The 22418-nt window shown below is 37.8% G+C and overlaps 1 protein-coding gene across 1 annotated transcript; it reads right to left on the bottom strand.

The window, feature by feature from the left end:
• Positions 1 to 5526: 5526 nt before the first annotated feature.
• Positions 5527 to 21730, bottom strand: mtmr6 (myotubularin related protein 6). The gene is made up of 15 exons (XM_038286792.1): positions 21518 to 21730; positions 18823 to 18954; positions 16777 to 16939; positions 14778 to 14935; positions 13939 to 14067; positions 12928 to 13062; positions 10349 to 10481; positions 10162 to 10271; positions 9961 to 10086; positions 9823 to 9872; positions 8552 to 8645; positions 8357 to 8463; positions 8066 to 8200; positions 7860 to 7986; positions 5527 to 6083 (listed from the first exon to the last, which is right to left on the bottom strand). Exons 1-15 carry the CDS (start codon positions 21539 to 21541, stop codon positions 5733 to 5735), a joined length of 1974 nt encoding a protein of 657 aa, XP_038142720.1. The 5' UTR covers positions 21542 to 21730; the 3' UTR covers positions 5527 to 5732.
• Positions 21731 to 22418: the final 688 nt, after the last annotated feature.

Raw genomic sequence — 22418 nt, 5'->3', positions numbered from 1 at the left:
CAAATAGTTCAAAGACATTTTGAGTTCTCCGATTCACTAATCTGACAAAATAATTGGTTTGACGCAATCAAAACAAAGTCGTTTCTCAGGTTGTTTGAGTCCAACCTTAAAGCCCTCATACTAACTAAACTTTTCAGTTTGTGCCATTGCAACCACAGCAATGTAGTTTATCATTATATTATGGGATCGGTCAATACTAAATCCTGCTTAATTGTGACATAGAAATGGATAATTAGTTTTAAAACTATTTATGCAGTAAAGAGTTTTAAATTGTGTCTAGCATTTACATTCAAACCCCTTTATACTGAAAGTACTAAATCAAAAACAACAAAGTTCTACATGTTTCCTTCAGAAAGTAACATAATTAATTAAGAAAATTATCTAAGCACCTAAAAAAGTGTTCTGTAAAGGCCTTAAAAACAGAAATGATTACAAACACCTTAAAATACAGATATATAGTTGTGCTGACATTTAAAGCACAGTTAGGTTAGTTAGGTGAGTGGCCACCTAGTGATTAGGGCATAGAGCTTGGAATCATGAGGTTCTGAGTTCAACTCCCATAGACTGCCTCCATGGCTCCCTGAGCAAGAGACCCTTAACCCCACACTGCTCCTTGGGCGGTGCACAATGGCAGCCCAGTGCTACCCAAGGGGATGGGTTAAATGCAGAGAGTGAATTTCGTTGCTCTGTACTTGCGACAGTGTAATGAAAATAAAAGCTGGAAAAAAATAAAATAAAATTTAGGCTATGACACAACTAAAAAGTAACACCTAAACAAGGAAAGCTCTAAAGTTCAGGTTAGAGGATCTTTTAACAAGACATTCATTGGACAGATTAGGTTTTTAATGGAAGCCATGTTGGGGGAAAAAAAGTGGATAAAAGTAACACTGCATGTTGTATTGAGCCCACCATTCCCACACTGTCACTCGATAGCGGCAGCAGTGTGCTGTGGGAAATTATGTCTTTAGGAGGGAAGATGAGCTAGCAGTTCAGACTTGATGGAAAACCAGGAAATCTCTGTAAGACGCGAGCCTGGGACAATAATTCAAATCGTAGAATCAAAGCATGAACATAAAATCTGTTTATAGTTCTTATAGACATGCACCAAAACAGCACTTAGAATGACAACAGAAGAATGTTCTGGGGACTAAATGCAAACATATGTCATGCTTAAAAAAATTTGTGTAAAAATTTGTCACTTTGACTTTTTTATGTTTGGCTAATTTTTATTTATCAATTAAATAAACTTTCCCTTTTAAGGTTGTTGTTGTTACTTGACAAAATATGGAAACTCTTAAGATTGGCAAATACAGTACCACCATATATAGAATTGATAGCTTTAAAGTTTAAGCTGAAAGAAAAAAAATTGTACCTCTCATATTCTATCATTATCATAACAGATATAAAAATAGCTGAAGGGTTTTGAATAAACAAAACAGCAGTGGTGCTCAAATGAAGCAACTATAAATGTTTAAAACCGACTAACGAAATGGCCGATTCAATTTGCTACACAAACATCCACTTGCTTGCAAGCAGATACAATTAAAACTAATCACATTTGTTCTAAATGCACCTTATTACTTCTAATACAAATTAGATTAGACCTGGGAAGAGGCCTCAGCATGTCAAAGGCAGCCTGGACAAATTCCACCAGCATGCCCAGAGTTATGTGTACATCCTAAAGACCTTTTTCAAAGCATGTTGGAACGACTAATGTGCATACAACATTCTTGGTTTGTAATAGGGAGCGCATGGCATGCAGCATTCATCTGAATGATGCAAAACCTTGGGAGAGCTCTCAGCAGCTTGTCACTGGAAGATGCCTCTCAATATTTGATGTAGAGTAATGTGCACAAGACTTCTGCAGGAAAAAAGCAGGTATTATTAACATTTATATGTCTCTCTAGTATCTTATCTTTAGAGAATAGGATAACAGAAATAAACCTGGATTAGGGAAATAAGAACTATTGGTATCAATTATCCCAGGCAGGCATTATAGTAAGAAAAAAAAATCTCTTAAGACTTAAGACACAAAAAGTAAATAACTAAAATAGAAAACGAAGGTAGCTAAAATTTAAGAATAAAGCTCATCTGTTCATATTCTTCATTCTGTGTGAATATACGTTGTTGGCATTTCTTTTCCTGGCATAAAGCATTTATTGAAAGCTGAAACAACATCTACACAGACAACACACACCCTCATATCTTTGTGCAAGTTTCTTCCAAATGAACAACGATGGCCTTATTTTGCGATAGAAACGGAATTGTCTCATGCTAAATGTCACTCTGTGTGGTTACTGTGTCTAAGCACAGATCTCTGTTCATTCCAGCAGCATGTGGAGGCGGCATTAAGCAAGAGGTGAGGAGCGAGGCCACTGCAAATGCTGCTTGCACAAAGCTCATAAAATATTTAGAGGCTAAAACACAGCTTTTTTTTTATCCTTTAAGCTTTATATTGTGTTAATTGACTACAAACTATATTATTGAAGAAGCTTGAACTGTATATTTAGTCCTGTCTGAGCTCCCATAAGAGATAGCTACATTAGTCTGGAAGTAACAAAGAAGGCCATTAAACCGAAGCCAAAACAAACTAAAATTACTGAGGCTTCTTTATAAACCAGAATGGTTGCATCGGACCACAGCTCCAACATTTAATCTTATGTCATTTTAAAACATAGGTAAATTGTATCCCTGAATCCAGGATATGTAAATATATTCAGCTTTTCTTACTAATTTGAAGCAAATGCAAGAATTTAAGTCAACATTTCAATACAAAATGATTCATGCTGTGCTGAAATGAATGTAGATAATAAAGTTGAACAGATTTACGGTGTTTCTACACACATTCAAGCCTTTTATAAATTGTAATTTTATTTTATTTTTTTTAAGAAAATGTATGAATCTAAAAAGTTTGCCACAGCTTTATGGTAGATATGTCAGGTTCAAAAAAAGCACAGCTGGCTGGATAGATTTTAGGTGATGAATGGATTGGTTGCATAAATGAAACAGGTGGACATATTCTTGATTGTTTATTGATTGAAGTGAAAGATGATACATGACTGCATCTCCAGGTTCACCACCAATCACATCGTGAAGTTCGCAGATGACACAACGGTGGTGGGCCTCATCAGAGACAGCAAAGACCAGGACTACAGGGAGGGGGTGGGCTGGTGCAGAGACAACAACCTGATCCTGAATGTGGAGAAAACGAAGGACATCGTGGACTTGAAGAAAAATCTGCCTAACCACACTCCACTGCTCAACTCAGCTCAGCTGTAGAGGTGGTCAGCAGCACCAAATTCCTGGGGGTGCACATCACAGACAACCTCACCTGGAATGTAAACACCACCTCACTGGTCAAAAGGGTAGAAAAGTGCATGTACTTCTTGCAGAGGATGAGGAGAGCCCACCTGCCTCCACCCATCCTCACCACCTTCTACAGAAGCACCATAGAGAACGTTCTGACCATCTGTCTCACTGTGTGGTGTGGAGGCTGCAGCCCCTCAGGCTGGAAAAAGGTGAGAAGAGTAGTGAGAACTGCAGAGATCATTGGGGCTCCTCTTCCCTCCATTAAAGACATTTCATTCCAGCACTGCATGTCCAGAGCCTGTAACATTATCAATGAACCCTCATACCCCCACCATGGACTTTTTTCCGTGCTGCCCTCTGGGAAGAGGCTTTGAAGAGTCTTCCAGATTGAATTTTCTCTTAAGCTTCAATCATCCCTAAATTTATTATCAGACCTCTAACTGTTCATTCTTTCCATATATTGCGGGATGTTTGGCACCTGTTTATCTGTCATCTGATCATTTATTTTATACATTTGAGTGTTTACAAGACGAAATTTCGTTCTGTACAGTTCTCAAGATATTCCATTTCCATCCTTAAAGTGCAGCAGTGATAAAATGTAAACATGGTGATCCAATGTACATATAAGACAGATATGATTTACAGATTTTCCTAAATTCAGTTTATTTATTTTTATTCAACATTCGGCAGTCTAATGGCAGTGGAGAAGAAGCTGTTTTGGGATCTTGCTTATCAGCTTCACCTGAACCGCTTGTGATGTCCCTCATCCAGCTTCAGCCAGTCATCGTTGGTACCAAACCTTTTCCCAAGCCAATCATCTTTCAACATCCCCTTCATTTATCTACTGGCCCAGCTTTTCTTTCCCACACACAAGGAATCATTCTTCGGGGAGCGGTGGCCTAGTGGTTAGGGCATAGAGCTTGGAATCCTGAGGTTTTAAGTTTGAGCCCCACTCCCACAGACTGCTACTCTGGGTCTCTGAGCAGGAAGTCAATTTCTCCAATGTGAGAGAAAGTTCAATTATTTCCCCCTCCTCTGCACTATGCTCAGTTCCACTCACCCTCTGGCTTATTCATTCTCCAGGGCCCCAGGGGAAGACGACTATAATCATTTTCCAAGGTTATTCATCTGGGCAAATGTTGATTCTCAGCAACAAAGTCTTCTGCTGGGGCCCGAGCGCCAAAGATCTTATTCCATTCATCTGCATACCTGCTTCCATCTCCTCAAACCCCAGTTAGCCTCAGCAGATGGCTGCTCGAACAGAGCCTTGTTCTGCCGAAGGCTTCTTCCTGTTAAAAGAGAGTTTTCCCCTCTACTGTCACTACATGCATGCTCAGTGCGAGGGATTGCAGAGAATCAATGAGTCCTCACAATCACCTGGTTTTAGATATAAAAATATTGACCAATCTTTCTTACCTGTATAAATAAATTGAATAAAACTTTTCTAATAGCAAATTTTCTCTTTGAGTCTCTCAAGCTTTAAATGCAACGTTTAGAGATTTAGTATAAAAGTTTGGAAACATTTTCTTAATTAACCAGAGGTTTTTTATACACCGTATTAAAAGCTCTAGTTAATCATTAAGAAAAAAACATTTCCAAACCTTTATCCTTAATGTCTAATAGTTGCATTTATCCATGTTTGTAGGAAATCATGTATGAAAAAAAAAATACATCTTTGGTGTTATAAGTTTTGGCTAAATAAATATTTCATGTATCAAAGAATCTACTAGAGTAATATAGATATCTGTATCTCTTGTCTGCGTTTTTCTTCCCCAAAGGAAAGAGTTTTATAAATACCATTTGAGACATCTGAGAGTGCACAAAACAATTGGAACTAAATTTCTAGTGCCGGAAATATTGCGTTATCCTTCATCTTCTACATTTTTAAATCTTTTTTTTTAACTCCCGGTCAGATCAGAGGAAATTCAGATCAACAGCAGCAGATTAGTTTGGCCTCTTGCCTTAAAATTAAATTAAATCTTCTCTGAGCCAAACACTTTGATCTGCTGTGTTTTAACCAGGATAAACAGCCGTTATATCTAGGCCATGTTTCTAAAAACATGCTGGACATAAATGAACAAATTACAAGCCGTTTAGGATTTGAATGAATTTATTTTCTCTCTCTTATTTTTTTTTTTTTTTACTTGGGGGCTTTACAACATTCTTAAAAAAAAGAACAAGCTTTTTTAACGGTAGTTGCATTATATGACATATTTATGAGGCCTTCCACTGAGATTTAAACTGTACAGAAACAATCAGCCATTCAGCCCTTTGAGGACCATTATGTAATCAAAGCCAAATCATAAACAAAATGACAGCTTGCTGTCCACACATACCCATACACATACACACACACACATTCAGTAAACTCTGGCCAGTCATCCACACCAGTCGGTCTGTCCAGAAACCCTCCCTCTTTGGCTTCAACAGGTCATTCGTGCCACTCCAAGCTCCAGGCTGACAACAGCTGGCTCTTCTTTGGCAAGTTCACCGTTGCATGTCCCTTCCAGTTCTCCGTAGCTCTGCTTCCGGCTCTCGGTACCGCTGCTGCCCTCTACTGTCCGCTCGGTGTCTGTACTTTCCATGGCCTCCTCGCCCACTTCGTCCTGGTCATCCTCCACCTCGCGGCGCTGCACCTCTTTATGGTTGATAGGAGCGCCTAGAATGAGGGAGTCGGGCCGCGGCGGCAGGGGGTTGGTGCACTGATCTCTGGTTGGAGGAGGTGCAGGGGGGTCAGAGGTTGCAATGGGGGTCACACCAAGCTGTTGGAGCCTCTGAATGAATAGATGGGAATAAAAATGCATTTAATTCACCCTATATAGACCCCATATATATTTTTAGCTCAACTGGCTGGTAAAAAAGGCTTTAACAAGTAAAAAGGAATTAGGAGTGTTAAAAAAAAACAGCTTGTTAATAGAAAAATGTGAAAATCTATGAAATCACAAATGCAGAAAGATTATCATTATCATCAGTGTTTCTTAACATCTTTTGATGTATGTATTAAGTGTTTCTGAAACAGTGAAGAGTTAAACCTAACCCTTTGTAAACACTTATTGTGCCTGTCAGCAGCAGTAAGGATCATAAAGTCTAACAGAAGATGGAAACAAGGATCTGCTGAAGTGGTCCTTTGTTTTACCAGGATGCATTAAGTCTGTCACTCCTTCTGTTTCCCACCACATGCAGTCTGTCCAGTGGGACTCCTAGAACTGAGCCCACCCTCCTGATGAGCTTTTCAGCTGCAGAGCTGCTGCTCCAACATACTACACTATAAAATATACATACAATAGTGGAACTAATAACCTTGGGATCAAGCCATTTAATAACATGGGGTCTGATTCAATATTAAATTTAGAAAAACTGCAGAACACATTACATTAAGCTTTGGTAGAAACAAAATCACAATAATCCTGCCTTAACATCCCTAAACCATGATAATGATTTGCAGGAACATAAAACAAGAGGAATATCTGACTAACATTGGAACATATTTATTGAAATATTAACTATTACGTTTATTACATTTATTCAATGATTTATCACCTTTCAAATGAGTGCAAATGGTGTCGCCTGTTCTCACAGTACATCTTAAATTAACAGGTAAATAAAATAACGCTCCGTTAAGTTGTTAATCTTCTTCTACATTGTTTGAATTTGAGCTTTATTGTGGAGAATGAAAAGCACAGAAGTAGCTCCGAAAATAAAGGACTCAGGGTTCAAAATTATAATGGGAGCGTTAGAGTTCACATCAGCCTGGAGGCAATGATGCAAAATTATGCAAACTATAGAAACAAAGACAACTTTGGTTTCCCTCCACCCCTGTACTGACAAGAGAAAACCCTTCATGCGTTTACTGTATTCATATATCAGAAGGTCACCTAACAAAAGGCATGAATGTTTGAATAAAACGTGTCGTTTGAATAAAACAAATAACACGTTAACTTACACAATAAGACATTCAGTGCAGCCGGTGACATAAATGAAAGTTAAGGCAGAGAATTAATAAATGTGGATCACGTCCCCACTAGCGAGCAAACTAAAGATGATACAATAAAAAAAAATTAAAAATAAAATAAAATTGTATATATATAAATAAATATATAAAACATAGCAAAATCCCTCGTCAACTTTACCGTCGACATGCCGCAGCCATGTTCCGAATTCCTCGTTTTCCAACCACTTTTGTTGAAATTTGCATTTTCCCATTCTCTAGCTTTTTCTCCGCCTTTCCGAACATATGGGTTTACAATCAACTGGAAGCAGTTCTGCGCACTTGGAACCAGTTATCTGATATATCGGAGGAAATTGTTTTACAAACTTTTTTTTTTTTGGAATAAAGCATTTTAAATGCCATTATGATCTAATTTAATGAATTTTAATGACAATTAAGGCCTTGATTTAAAAAATAATAATTTAATGACATTTAATGATTTTTAATGACACACGGAAACCCTGTGTTAACAAATATGGAGGGTCAATACTTTCTTGAAATCTTTCTTTCAATCAGAAGCAAAGAAAGAAGCACAGTGAGACAGAAAGAAACTTTAACTCACAGTCTGTAGTGCTTGCAGCGTGCTCTCTGCGCTGCGTGTATTCTCCTTCAAAGTCAGAATGGTTTTAAGGATGGATTGCCGTGGATGCATCGACCGATCAAACTGGTGGTACATGTTCCTCCAGAACCTGAGGAGCACAGGATTTTAAAAAAATGTGGAGAAAACATTTTGCAGACCTATTAAAGTGCAGGGTATCCTGTACTGACTTAAAATGGTAAGGCAAGGTGGAGGGCTCCAGCACTGGATGGGCCTCAGAGTATGAAGGCCTGTAGAACGGATTCAGGTAGTTCTGCTTTTCGCTCATGAGGAAGGCCCAGAGTGAGTGAGTTCGCTCTCGAAGCCTAAAACACAGAGTGACGATTCAGACAATCATAAGAACATCTAATATGAAGAAAGTGGGAAAAAAAAAACAAAGTGGTAGAGCAGCTTTCAACAAATGGGAGCAGAGCAGTCTTTTTTTTTTTCTCCAAACGTCCAAAAGTCAGCATTTTACTTACTGTAACTCCTCTCTCTGCCTCTGGTTGTTCCCTAAGAAGTTCCCATACTGACAAGAGTGAACGTGTTCGTGGATCTGCAGCAGGAACCATTCACTGTACTCGAAAGCCTTATGAGAGGGTCATCAAAAAACAATCAAGCACACTGAATAAATGAGGCTTAATGCAAATCTTTTATTCTGTCGCATCCCAACGTACCTGCGGGAACTGCTCAGTCAGCTGCCAGACACACTCAAGAAACTGAGTGAAGATAGGAGATACTTCCTTCGGATCCCCGTCCAACTGGTCACACCTTGAAATACAGAATCATACTTATTAATGGAATAACATCTAATGATGAGGACCTGTTTTTGTTTAGCATTTATACTAACCACAAGGTTTAGTTCAAAAATCAGTCATCTTGGAGAGGTTCAGTGTAACTAAATGTTGCTGTTGCCGAAAGGCAGTCTCTGATGCCTAAGTAGTTTGATATTATGCTGTTTTATACAACATTTGATGCAGTTTATGCTGAGAGAGAGAAATGTAACATTGTCACCAGACTAAGAAAGCCAACAAAGTATCCATCACTGTGTCAGTGAGGAGATGAAGCTCCCCTATATTTTGGCATTCAGACTGTAAAGAAAGGGGCGAATTGGATCAAACCAACATAGAGGTTATGAACCACATTAAGAGACCAAAATGTTGTCACTTACTTTTTTTTTTAGACTGTTAAAGACAAAAAAGTGTAATGAGCGATCAGATGTTTTAGGTTAGAGATACAATACATACATAGATACAAACATAGAAGTTTGCTGTGACCCTGCCTGCCTGTAGTTTAATAATGAATCAACAGAGGGTATCGACACTCAAAACATTGTATCTGGGTACAATACTAATTTGGTATGTTAAGTCTTAATGTATTAATAACAAGTGTTCGTTGCATATGTTTGCAATTGTTAATTTTAGATTTCTGGATTATTTGCATATAAAAGAGTAATTCTTCAGACAACCTTAAAATATTGTGAAATTGTGTTTTGTTTGGGTTATTTATTTTGCAATCCTTTGCACACTTATTTCGCTACCCTCTCTGATTCGGTTAAGACAGCATGTTAAATGGTGAAAATGCAAAAAGTAAACGATTCATGTTTAATTATGAAACTACAGATGGAAATTAGTATTCAGTCTAATTCTGGCAATTTAAATGTTAATAAATATACACTGCCCCTTTTAAATAAATAAAAATTGGGTCTTTTTTATCCCCATTGTATCTAAATGGTATCTAGTATGGAAATCTAATTTGACATTTTAGTATGGAAACAACCCCAGTGTGTAATAAATAAAAAACATCCCAAAGAGTAAAGAGGAAACCTAAAGATGAGTCTGGTAATGTACTCAACCCAACCTTCCTAAAAATAGAATAAGGAAATACTGAGCGCTTATCCTGAAAGGTAAAGATTTGAATTTGATTTCCATGTAAAGTTAACCTTTACCTGTCTGCAAACTTGTGACCAAAGGAAATCCAGTCTTTCTCTATCAGTACCTGAAAGACAAATGAGGGCAAAATTATAGTTTGAAACAGAAGCAAATCACTCCCATAAAACTGATCTAAACTGATATGCACAACATACCATAAAGCCCTTGATGGTGCGATAGTAGGGGTCCATCAGCAGCGACCCCAGGGCACAAACCTGGGCTGTTCTGTCCCATCCATCCGAGCAATGGACCAACACACTGGCCCCTTCCACTGTCACTGCCTGAGGCAGAGAAATTCGGTTTAGTACGATGGTCTGGTAGAAAAGGGCAATATTTATGAAAAGACTAACAGCTACCTTTGTCAGAAACACAGCTGCATCTACTACAGCCTTGATATGTCGCAGCCAGCCGCTGCTTTCTAGTCCCCCCAGGTAGTCGCTCATAGTTAGAGACCGAGTCCCAGTAACTGAGAAAGAGAGACAGATATTTAATTAGAATATCCATAAATTAAATGTTAGGATGTGTTTGCAGCAGCTCTCTGACCTTCCAGTAGCTTTTGCAGGCTTGACCGCATGACGTGGATATTTTCAATCCCGACAAACTGAAAGCGGATGTTGGAGTAGTTGTCTTCGTTCTCGTAACCTTTGCCTGCAGCACGGTTAGCCAGCGCATTCAGCTGAAGGAAAACAAACGGGGAACGGAAATCAAATTAAATGCAGTTCATCAACTCTTTAACCTGATATAAACCGTTTCAGCACAAAGAACTATGAAGGTAATTTTGAATCAAAATTATTTGTGCATTGTATGTGTTAATTTGAAGTTGCAGAGAGACTTACATTGACCTGCTCGGTCAGTCGGACATACCAGTAATTATATGGCCTACTGCCACGTTGCCTTCCAAGGACCCAGCCCAAGTAGACCTTCGAAGGATGCAGCCATTTATATTTATTTTATTTTTATTTTACATTAAAGGTCAGATGAAATGGTAAAATGATGCACACGTTTTTATCATTCCCTTCGGAGATTATTGATGGAAAAAAAGCTGACATTGACGATCGTTTACTCTTCCTACCTGGAAGATGTACATTTATTTGTTCGTAATGGAGGAAGTAAGACACCAGTGTTGTTAAGTTAAAGTCGTTAGTTATCAAGAAAAACTACTTTGAAACATGATAAAATACAATAAATATCAATGGCTGAGACTGAGTCCTTGGAAGGCAACATAGTAGTAGGTCATTTACGTATTTCCAGTTGGTAGACTGACCGAGAAGGCAGCGCCCTCTGCTGTAGCTGAGTTTCTTCCCCACTGCCATTAGTCTGTTGAATGTTGTATAAAATGGGGTTTATAAAAAAAAAAAAAAAAAAAAAAAACTCTGAATGTTGGAAACTGTAAATTATATACAGTCGTATTTTTACATTTATCACTGCTGCATTTTAAAAATGAAAATGTCTTGAGAGCTGTACTGAATGAAGTTTCTTTTTGTATACACTCTGTGTGTACAAAATGACAATAAAGTCTGTCTAAGTCTAAGTACGACCAAGGGTACTACCACATGTCACTAGGGGTGTAAATAATAATCGTTTTGTATCGATGCATTGATCCAACAGCCGACGATCCGATGCATCGAGACGTCCGCAAGAGAATCGATTCATGTTTTTTTTTCCCACCGGTCTATTTTTATCCATTTGCTCCTGGGCGTAATTCTCCCTCCCGTGATACGGTGGCGCTAAAACTATTTTGCCCTCCTACCTCGCTTCCTGGTTATACTCTTACAGCAGTGTGTTGCAGTAAGCTTGACACAGACATTTTTAAATTATGCTCAATATTGAAGCGTGGTCTGTGCTACACGCTGTGGATCTAGATACGGCCGAGGCGGCGAGGAAGTGGGGGCGAGTTTAGTCCGACGACGGAGGGACATGAGGGCCAAAAAGAGCGGGGATCCAGGTGGAAAAAGGGTCCCAGCGTTCTTGCGCACCTCACTCGTCTAGCGGGTCAAACTTCACGAGTTGTTTTCCGCAATTTCGGTCATAAAAACAAAATAAGCCGGCCTCCTGTCTGCGGCACTGTTTGCGGTCACCTACAATTTGGGAGAGGTGCAGCGGAGCCGAGGTATTGCATTGCACTCATTGCACTGATTATGTGCAGTATTTTTGGATGCAACTTTTCTACTTCTGTTATTTGCTGTTGTTTCTAAAAAACAAAATGCATAACGATATTACAGCTTTCATTGATTTATTTCAAATTTGAAACTTTGTTTAGCCTGTAAGGTTAAAAAAATAAATAAATAAAAAAAAAAAAAAAAAGATTAACCGATTAATCGAATCGAATCGCATCGTGGTGTATTCTTGAGTATCGAAAATAATCGAATCGTTTAGTCATGAAATCGATACTGAATGGAATCGCCATGATGGATGTGATTTACACCCCTACATGTCACGCATCAATAATACCGGTGTGAAATTTGGAGCAAAAGTGAAAAGGAAGATGTAACTTGTAAGTAGAATTTGGGACTCACAGCTGCCGATTCGTACAGTTGTATTCATTGGGTTGTATTTGTGTTAAGGAAAAAATATATTTAAAAAAAAAGAAACTTGTAAAGATTTTAATACGCATCATTTGTTGCAGATCAACTTGAGCAAATCTTAAGACATTTTTGATGTGCAACTCAGATCACAATCTGTGTGCTTGCACTGAAGGATTTGAAGAGGTGTAACTTTTTTGTAATTGTGACAGAAAAAAAATCTACGATTACAAAACACACAAAAGTTACAATGCACAAATACTTTTGCAACATAAGTTCTGGACCATTTAGAGTAAAACTGAGAATGTAAGAGGTTTGTGATGTGCAACCTCTGGAACACAATTTGTGAACTTGTACTTAAAATCTGAACAGGTGTAAAAAGAAAAAAAAAGTTGTATTTGTAAATTCTTTATTTTTGTTTTAGAATTAGAAAACTTAATAATATAAGTCTCTCTGCAACTTTAAATTCAAACTTACAATGCACAAATAGTTTTGATTCAAAATTACCTCCAGAAAGAAAAACAGAATTAAAAAAAAATGTTCACATTAGCATCGCGATTTAACCAGAGAAGGATCCCCATGATGCTCCCACTTCCTCACCTTCGGCCTTGTGTCCATGACGTAAACAAACCGGCTGTTGTGATTGGCCTTGCTGATGGCCTGCAGCATGCTCTCATCCTCCAGGCATCGTGCACTGAACCCAGACAGAGGCTGACTGCAGCGACACACTGCTGCCTGTCACACAGTTCATACAACAGCGGAAAAGACTTTAGTCACATTTTTTATGAATTACCTGTTGTTTAAAGTCCTTGTATAACATTTAACAGCAGATATTTAACAATTAAAGGTAGTTTTCTTAGATCAATTCTAGCAGCTTCTAACAGTTCTAACAGTCTTTCAATTGTTCTGACATCCTAATAAATCAGAAAATCTGGTTTTTCATACAGAAAATGTAAGTGCTCATCACATGATCATCACAAGATTCTTGATTGAAATGTATTTTTTTTATTAACCATTTTTTACAGTCCTTCCAACAAAATACTTGTATTGTTTCATTAATAAAATACATTCATCTGTCTACGTGATTGGAACGCTCTCACTCCCACCCACTTAAGCAACCCAGAGGAAATATAAGAAGAGGGAAAATCATAAAAAAAAGGCCTTATTGAGAAAAATCAACTGATGCTTCAATCTATAACTGTAAAAGGAGGGTCACTTTTATTGGCTTTGGTGCGTTTTGGAGTTGAATAAACATAAGACAAGAGTAAGCTACATATATGTGGATATATAAACAGGGGCATTCATGTAATTCCTTCATTTTCTAATCTATCTAATCTAACAACTACTTCAATCAAGAAACTAGCTTTTTATTGTTTTTTCTGTTTCATGTGGAAAAGGCCTTCAATTAATCTGAACCTATAGAGCCTGGAGATTAGTATCAGCAGGGAAAGGTCTGACCAGTCTACCTAAACTCCTCTTATTCAGTATGATAATAATTTGGTTCTTCCTTAAATTTAAAGGAGACATTTATTTTCCTCTTTTACTGTATAAGTATTTTTAAAACAATTATTTTTCCAAACTTTAGGACCAATTTCTTAAAGCCTTAAGTACCTTCTTTTCTTGGTAGAAGTATGTGAGCACAGGGAAGCGTCCTTTGCTTCGGAACTTGGAGCTACCAACAATGATGGGCTTACTGGCTGTAATGGGAACGTACAGATCCCGTGGATACGTCTCACACACCTAGAAAACCCAAAGCAAAGTGTATATGTGTTTAAATATCCATAAAACTATAAGCAAACATGTACAGTGAGCAAAATCCTATCACTGCTAAAGAAAGCAAGACCCAAAGAAGAGAATAGGCGCACTCTAGTGGACAACAAAGGTACAAGCTTTCAAATATGCAAAAACATTTTAAATCCAGTGCTATTTTGCAAATGATGCAAAAGATAAATTTTACTAAACACCCTGAAAACAAAGTTCTCAACATATTATAAAATAAAAATATGTTATTTAAAAAAAAAAAAGCAACACCATAAACCACAGCTTTACTATAGCATAAGTAAACAGGTAGCTGGAAACTGCTTTATGGTTAGCATGTGATCTAAGTCCAAAGTCTATTGTTTCTTTATGGAATGAGAAGTTTTATAGCTCAGAGATGGTATAAGGGCTCAAAATAGTGCCACATAAACTACTTGTTCTCCTCTATGCGATTTAATATTATATTTGCATCACTCCCCTAACAATGAGCCCTGCAGATTAATACACAAAGCAGAACAGCTTGTAGTATGGGGTCCTAAGTTTGACCTTCCAAAGATAATGAAGATGGCACATAGCGAGGCATTCTACTGTTCAGCTGATGCTGCAGTATATATTGGGTAAATGTGTCAAGTTGTCTTAAAAACTTAGTAACAGAAAATACAAGACTTTTATTACTGTAGTTAATGGTCTACCTTATACTCTCTGTTGACGTCGGTGTGCTGCCATTGGTCATTGGGGACACCCATTCTCTCAAACTCCGCCCCCAGGTCGATGAGCTGCCAGCCTTCTTCTCTCTGCTGATCATTCTGCTTGGGGTTGTAGGAGAAGGCGTAGAGTTCCTCGTAGTATACTGTGACAGGAAGAACAGAATGAGGGGGAAAAAAAACTCAATTTCCAGTATGTGTGTAGAGTTAAAGGGCATTTCCAGAGCAGATAACTTCTTTTTTTATTGTTTTCCACTCTCATTATTTCCATCAGGGTAGCAATTTATTGTAGAAAAAGACCCTAGAATACAGTTTGAATTACTTCAGCTGCATGTGGTTTTTTACGATGGAAGGGAGCAAACTTTTTTTATACATTTACTACCACCACCCTTTTATTTCCATCTTGTTCCACTTTAAACTCAATGATTTTAGTTATTACACATTTATGACGGTTATTAACCTCCTCTTGCAGTGATATATAGAAGAATAAGGCCCTTAAAGGATTTCTTCTGTTTTTGTCACAGTTAAATATTTCCAGTTATCAAATTCATTTCCATGTTAGATAAAGACAAACATTATATTTTTAATATCAATTTCATTTCTTAAAGGAATAGTACACCCAAAACATGATTAGCCTTCATTTTCTACTCACCCCCATGCTGAACAACACTCTGGAGTACTTTTTTGATATCTCAAATGCATCTGGAGATCTGGGAGGCTTCTTGCTGTCTGCTGACATTCAAATAATGGAGGTCTATGGTGCCCGAGGCAGAAAGGTCCATAAAAGTCCACAAAAAACGTGTCAATATTCCTCCATACTGCTCGTCCAATGTATTCCAAGTGTCCTGAGTGGGTAGCGTCCATAATTTACTCGAAACGAAGTAATTTAGAATGTTTTTAGAGCATAAACAGTAGTGTATAGGATTTCCTGAAAGCGCACACATGTGCGTTCACGACGCTACGGAAGCCGGCAGACCAAACCAGCGCATTCAGCTCGGCAAAGAACTCATGCTCTTCCTCAACACTGAAGTCCTCAGACATTTTTCTTTCGTTGTTTCTTTCTTTGCACAGGTAAACAGCACATTTCTTCTTCTACGCTTGCATTATTGGCAGAGCAGACGCTGAATGCGCACTTTCATCTTGTTTGGTCTGCCGGCTTCCATAGCGTTGTGAACGCGCTTTCAGGAAATCCTATACACTACTGTTTATGCTCTAAAAACATTCTAAATGACTTCGTTTCGAGTAAATTCTGGATGCTACCCACTCAGGACACTTGGAATACATTGGACGAGCAATATGGAGGAATATTGACACGTTTTTTATGGACTTTTCTGCCTCGGGCGCCATAGACCTCCATTATTTGAATGTCAGCAGACAGCAAGAAGCCTCCCAGATCTCCAGATGCATTTGAGATATCAAAAAAGTACTCCAGAGTGTTGTTCAGCATGGGGGTGAGTAGAAAATGAAGGCTAATCATGTTTTGGGTGTACTATTCCTTTAAGCAATACGACCTTTTTTTTTCAATCTAGGTTTTCCAAACCATTGAAAAGTGGATTTTTAGGTGTATTTTGGGTCATTATCCTGTAATAAAAAAGTGTGTTTGACCTTTGGTCATAAACTGAAGGTCTTCGGGTTTTTCTGGCAATAAGCAGAATTCATGTTTCTATTTGTTATGGCAAGTTACCCAGCAACTGAAAGAGCAGCAAAGCAGCTCTGGAGCAGCTTTAGATCCAGTGAAGCCGAACCAAAACATGCGGTTAATCCGATTTATTTCAGCTATTAGCAACTAGAAAAAAAAAAATTTTTTACATAGGTTCAGAAAAGTCTAGGTAGCCTATTCCCTTGAATAGATAAACAAAGGAAAAAGTACCCTAAAACAGCTTTTTGGATTAAATCAGATTCACCTAGAAATAAAGATGTGTTTGCATCAGTGGTGAGAATTGATGACTACAAAAAAAAAAAACAGGAAACAGGATGGTGGAATCACCTGGTCTCAGGAGACGAAGCAGTGAGCTATAGATGTCATGGCAGTCTCTTTCCCTCTGCAGCACGAAATGAACCACCCTGAAGTTCCGACAGTGGATGACCAGCGGGCAGCCGGTGGTGGTCAGGCTCTGCTTCTCCACTGAGGCTATATGGTGGTGCAGAATCTGCAGAGAAAATGGGGGAAAAGAAGGGAGATCGTTTTCAGAATCAGTCTGTGCAAGAAGTTCGGTATATCATCAGGAGGAAATCTCTAATAGTTATGAAATGTACCTTATTTAAACATGCAATGTTGAACTCTTTTATTCAGCAGATTATATGGCTAAGCTCAGTTTGTGTCCCACAGCCACAGACTCATTAGATTAGGTAATGATATATAAAGGACACTGAGATAAACAGAAAAGACACACACTTGCATAGTCTAAATGCTGATGGCACCAGCTGTTAAGGCATTCACTTGTGTGGTGTTTAATATTGCAAGAGGCTCCAATTAAAACCTGATAAAATCTCTCTAGACCCAACAGAATGATAACAACATGACATCCGACAGCGCTCTCATAAACAACATTTCATATCTGAAAAAAACAGGAAGCTGCAGACAAGAAGGGACAGATATGGTTGATACTATTACAAAAAATAAAGCAGGTTTCCTTTTCACAACAGAATAGGAAGGAAATAAGGTTGAAAATGAGGTAAAAGATCTAAAACGCTCAACAGTGTTTCTGCTTCTTAAATTATCATATTACAAATCTTAAGGCCAACTGCAAAATAGGGCTATAACTAATGAATATTTCACAAATCGATTAATCTGTCGATTATTTTTTTATTAATCAGTTAATAATCAGATAGCCAAATGTTCCTTAAATAAGACTTTTACAAATTAAACCAGGTGAAACTTGAGGTGTTCTAGATAGAGCATATTGACAGACGGAAATTTATTTTTTTTTTATCATAAAGATAAAATATGTACTTATTATTAATATACAATTTTGATATGATTACAGTTGCACTGTAAGCTAAAGGCATGTTTTAGAGTCTCAATACTCCAGTTAACAATTAATCGATTACTAAATTAGCTGACAAATATTTCAATAATCGATTGATCACGATTAATCAGATTAATAATAATAATAATAGTGGAGGGCTTTAAAATGTGCTTAAGTTCAATGCAATTAAAGAGTGATAGACTCCAAATATCCTGTTAGATAATTGCTCTAACCTAATAAACAAAGCTAATTTCCTTACTGCGTTTTATTTCCTTTATGCCTCTTTAAACCCTGACACTGCTGAAGTTCTTCCTGTTACAACATAAAGAAAATCAGCTGCCTCAGACACTGAATCCAGACCTCACAGCACTCTTCCTCTTCCTGATAACCGCTCACAGCTTTGCCCACTTTTCACTCCTTACTTTTCACTCTAAAGTCTCTGCTAAGGAGATATAATGCCTCCAGGATGCTCTAGTTTCACTTTGACTGCAACTAAAGAATTAGTTGAGAATTTGATTAATCAATACCTTGATATACAAAAGGGCTATAAGAGTTGCAGTTAGAACCTTATAATAGATTTAACAATACAACTATCCTTCCATCTGGAGACTACATTAATAATAAATTGCAAAGTAACTGGAGATAATCAGCAGGTTAAATGCAGGTTTATATCAAGAAATAGGAGTTCTCATTATTTCATGAGTGTCTTTAATAGCTGTAAGACAGGATAAAACTACAATTGTGGTGCTTTCTATCATCAAACATTCTGGAACTGTTCATTTTTTTCTGCACTTGCATCTGATATAGAATTTTAAAGGGAAAACAGAAGTAAACAAGATGTGGCTCCTTTTCTGATTTATTTGCAGTGGAATAACTCATGAAGCTTGGATGTTGTGTGAAAAAACATGAGAGAAACGCCGTTAGGAAGAGTGGAATCTTTTTGTCTTGTCCTTCGCTGCTCACATGAAGCCTGTTATTATTGTTTGTCATTCCAGTGTTTTTCCGTATCAAATTATAACCAGAAAAACATGACGAGCAGACGCCTTGGCACTCCACCTACTCACCCAGATCTCCTGTCCAGCAGAAGAGGAGTTGTTAGAGCTGCTTTCCACAAAAATGAGATGCGTAGCTGTGAGGTACAGTGTCCCGTTTGTGGATTTGTTGCTAAAACGATCCACCAGCCGCACCTGCTCCACCTGCAAAGACAATACTAATGAGGGACTAATTGATGAGCCTTTAGCAGGACAGCTTGCTCCTTTGGCTGCATGTTGCATCAGCCCTAAAGATGAGCCATGGGAATGGCAACTGGGAAAACAAGAGATATTAAAGGAAGGTAGCATTTGGCACTGATTCTAGCAGGCCCATTATATAACAGTGACCATCTGGGTTTTTTGTTTGGCTCCTAGATTTTTTTGTAATAGAGTTAAAGGACTTAAAAACCTACTGTAGAGGGAAACTGTAACCAGAAACCATTCAATTTAATAGAAAGATTGCCCATTTGTTTTTATTTATAGAAAAATCCAAAAAGAAAAGAATGGATGTTATATATTGCATTACATATAAGCAACATTTTTAAAATACTGGTAAAGAAAGGTCTGTTTGCTGTTTGAACAAAAGTTAAAATGGTGTTTGTGATTCTTGGTCTTTTAACCGTTGCTGTTAAATTTCCAAAACACTGATAAACCACATTAATCCTGCAAGTGTTGACTCAGACATCCTCTTCCTTCCAGCTGCTAAGCTGCTGTTCACTGATAGGATGTCGTAACGGAGACTGACCCTCTCTCAGCGACCCGAGGGTCAGAGTTTTGTCATAAAACAGCCTATCAGAACATACAGGAATTCTGGGATGTATTCAGCAAAGGTATAGCCTGATAGAAAGAAAAAAAGAAGATAATTGCTGTCACTTGTTATTTATAAAAACAACGTTTTGAGGATACCGTAATAGAAAATGTTTAATGTTGATTTAACACAAAGTTTCTTAACAATTTGAGCTTTCGTCATAGCTTTTCTGGATCTACAAACACCTGAGAGAACAAGTCACACTTATGACACACCTTGTCTGCAGGTGACCCCACCCTCATAATAATCCCTCATAATAATCCAGGCACTTTTTATTCGCCACGTCTTCTATTCAGCCCTTAACTGGCTTCAAATGTAGAGAATAAAACTACCAAACTATAACCTTTACAATGAAATCTAAAATTGAATTAAAACAAATCGCTTCTTCCTTACCTTACATGTTAAACCGAAAAAAAGAAAAAAGAAGATTCCAGTTAATCAGATGGAGACTATTTCTTGGATTGGTTCTAATAGAAGACTTAATTTTCACAATCCTCACTCATATAAATATGGGAACAACAAAATGCACTTCCATGCACCTTATAAAATGAAAGATTAACCGAAAATGGTACTTATTTACGTTTGTGCCTCCTGGTATAAATGACTATTCTATTCTTCCCCTGTAATTATTAACTATAAACATGGGGGCGAAAGATTTGGATCCATAAAATGGAGTATTTTGCAACTCCTTCCGTGGCATTCAAATGTTCTACCTTTCTCATACAAACACCCTTATTTTGGCACTGTAGTGAATTTGAATAAAAATATAAAAATGGAACACTTGGTACTAAGAAGTGGAAGGTGTAAAAGTCTGATTGGTGCATATCTAGAAAAAGCTGCATGTAAAAAAAAACAAAAAAGGGAGTTTTTCCTCTCCACTGTCGCTACAAGAAAGCTTAGTGTGATGTATTGCCTTCGAGTCGATGAGTCGATGCAATCAACTGGTTTTCCTTAGAAAACTTTGAATTGTTTTGACTGCATGATCTGGTTGAATTGTCTCTGTAAAGTGCCTTGAGATGACATGTGTTGTGAATTGGTGCTATATAAATAAACTGACTTTCAATTCAATTTTAATCCAGTTTATTTATATGGCGCTAAACCAGTTGATCGCATCGACTCATTGTCTCGAAGGCAATCCCTCACACTAAGCATGCTTGTAGCGACAGTGGAGAGGAAAAACTCCCTTTTAACAGGAAGAAACCTCCAGCAGAACCAGGCTCAGTGTGAGCGGCCATCTGCCGAGGCCGACTGGGGTTCAAGGAGACAGAAGCAGAGATACAAAAACCAACTGTAAAAGGAGGCCCCGTCCAGGAAACATACAGCCAGGCAGATGAGTCAGAGGATGAAGAGAGCACAGTCACAGTCAGAGAAACAGGACTACACTGAAAAACAAGCCGATCTCCAACATCTATAAACAAAGGTCTTTCAACAATTTTTTTTTTTTTTGATGTGCAAAAACTAAGGAAAGTAAATCTTAGCTTTAGCTTCACCTACAGGTAATCAGATCCCTGCTGAACTGCCTGTCATAAAGGCCCATCTGACAGTCTGTCACTATCACACTCCAACCTCTATCTTCCTCTTGATCTCTATCTCATTAGATCCAGAGTGACTTCACAGATGGGCATTAGCTAAATCAATAACAAATCTCTGTAACACTGTAGAGTGGCTGTCTGATGATTTGCTATGCGGAAAGAAAACAAACAAGCAGGTAATTGATGCTCGTCCTGTCTGTCATCTGGAGCTGCTGAGCTACACCTGCTAGCATCACACTTTCAACAGCTGAAAGCAAACACTTTCCATTTAACATTGACCCAATGCTGAGTGTAGCGACATCCAGGCTCTGCAAACAAACCATAAAGGCAGGGCCTTGATAGCTGGCTCTATTCCCTCCAACTGAAAATAGCGAGAAATGTTAGCTACCTTGGGCGTTCGGATATGCTCCATTTCTTCGATAACAGACGTCTGTCAGCGACTGGAAGGGTTCACACGACGCCCCCTGTTGAGAAGTCTATCATTGATTATTAATGGCTTCTCTGGAGGAAATATCGCTTTTACTTATTCGGTGCACCCGATAGGAGTTTATTGTCAATTATTTCGCTCCTTCATCCGCATAAAGTTCCCTGACAAAACGCCATGACGTAGGATGTAAGCATTTCAAAATAAGAGCATTGCGTATTTCTGCGAATAAAGTGACCCATGGTATGACTCCTGTATGAAAAATATAATACTAAATTTGAATCATATGATGATATAGATTGCTACAAAAACTATACTAGATTGGTCCCCGAGAATGATTTTCTTTTTTTATCTTTACAATCTTCTTTAACAATGGTTTCACAAGTTTTTATTTACTAGATCGGAGGTTGGCAACCTGCTACACCAGAGCCACAAGTGACTCTTTGGCTTACTTAATAATATTATATAAAATATTAAATATCAAAATATCAAAAAGTGAACTATTGCCCCTAATGCTTTCTTTTATAATTTTTTTCTGCGCTCTTATTCTGCGTGAGTGTATTATGTGATAAATAAAACTAACTGCTTTAGTATTTTTACAAAGTATTGCATATTTAAATGAGTTAATATTCACATACTTAATAAAATATCTATAAAAATGTGTGGCATTCAATTTTTTTGTTGGATATAAATCAAAACTGCAAATATTCTCTGTCAACTGCTGAAATTACACCAGCTAAATCCTACCACTTTTTAAAGAGCAAAAAATACTATTACTCTTTTGGCAAAATCACTTGAGTTCTGCTGGTAAGCACAATTTCTGATGCTATGATGTTTTTGTTTAGAACTGCAAATATGGGACTTA

This window comes from Cyprinodon tularosa, unplaced genomic scaffold, assembly GCF_016077235.1.
Source record: "Cyprinodon tularosa strain WSP-4 unplaced genomic scaffold, ASM1607723v1 ctg23, whole genome shotgun sequence".
Lineage (NCBI taxonomy): Eukaryota > Metazoa > Chordata > Actinopteri > Cyprinodontiformes > Cyprinodontidae > Cyprinodon > Cyprinodon tularosa.
Note: the sequence above shows the minus strand (reverse complement) of the source record. Positions and strands in the feature narration are given on the sequence as shown.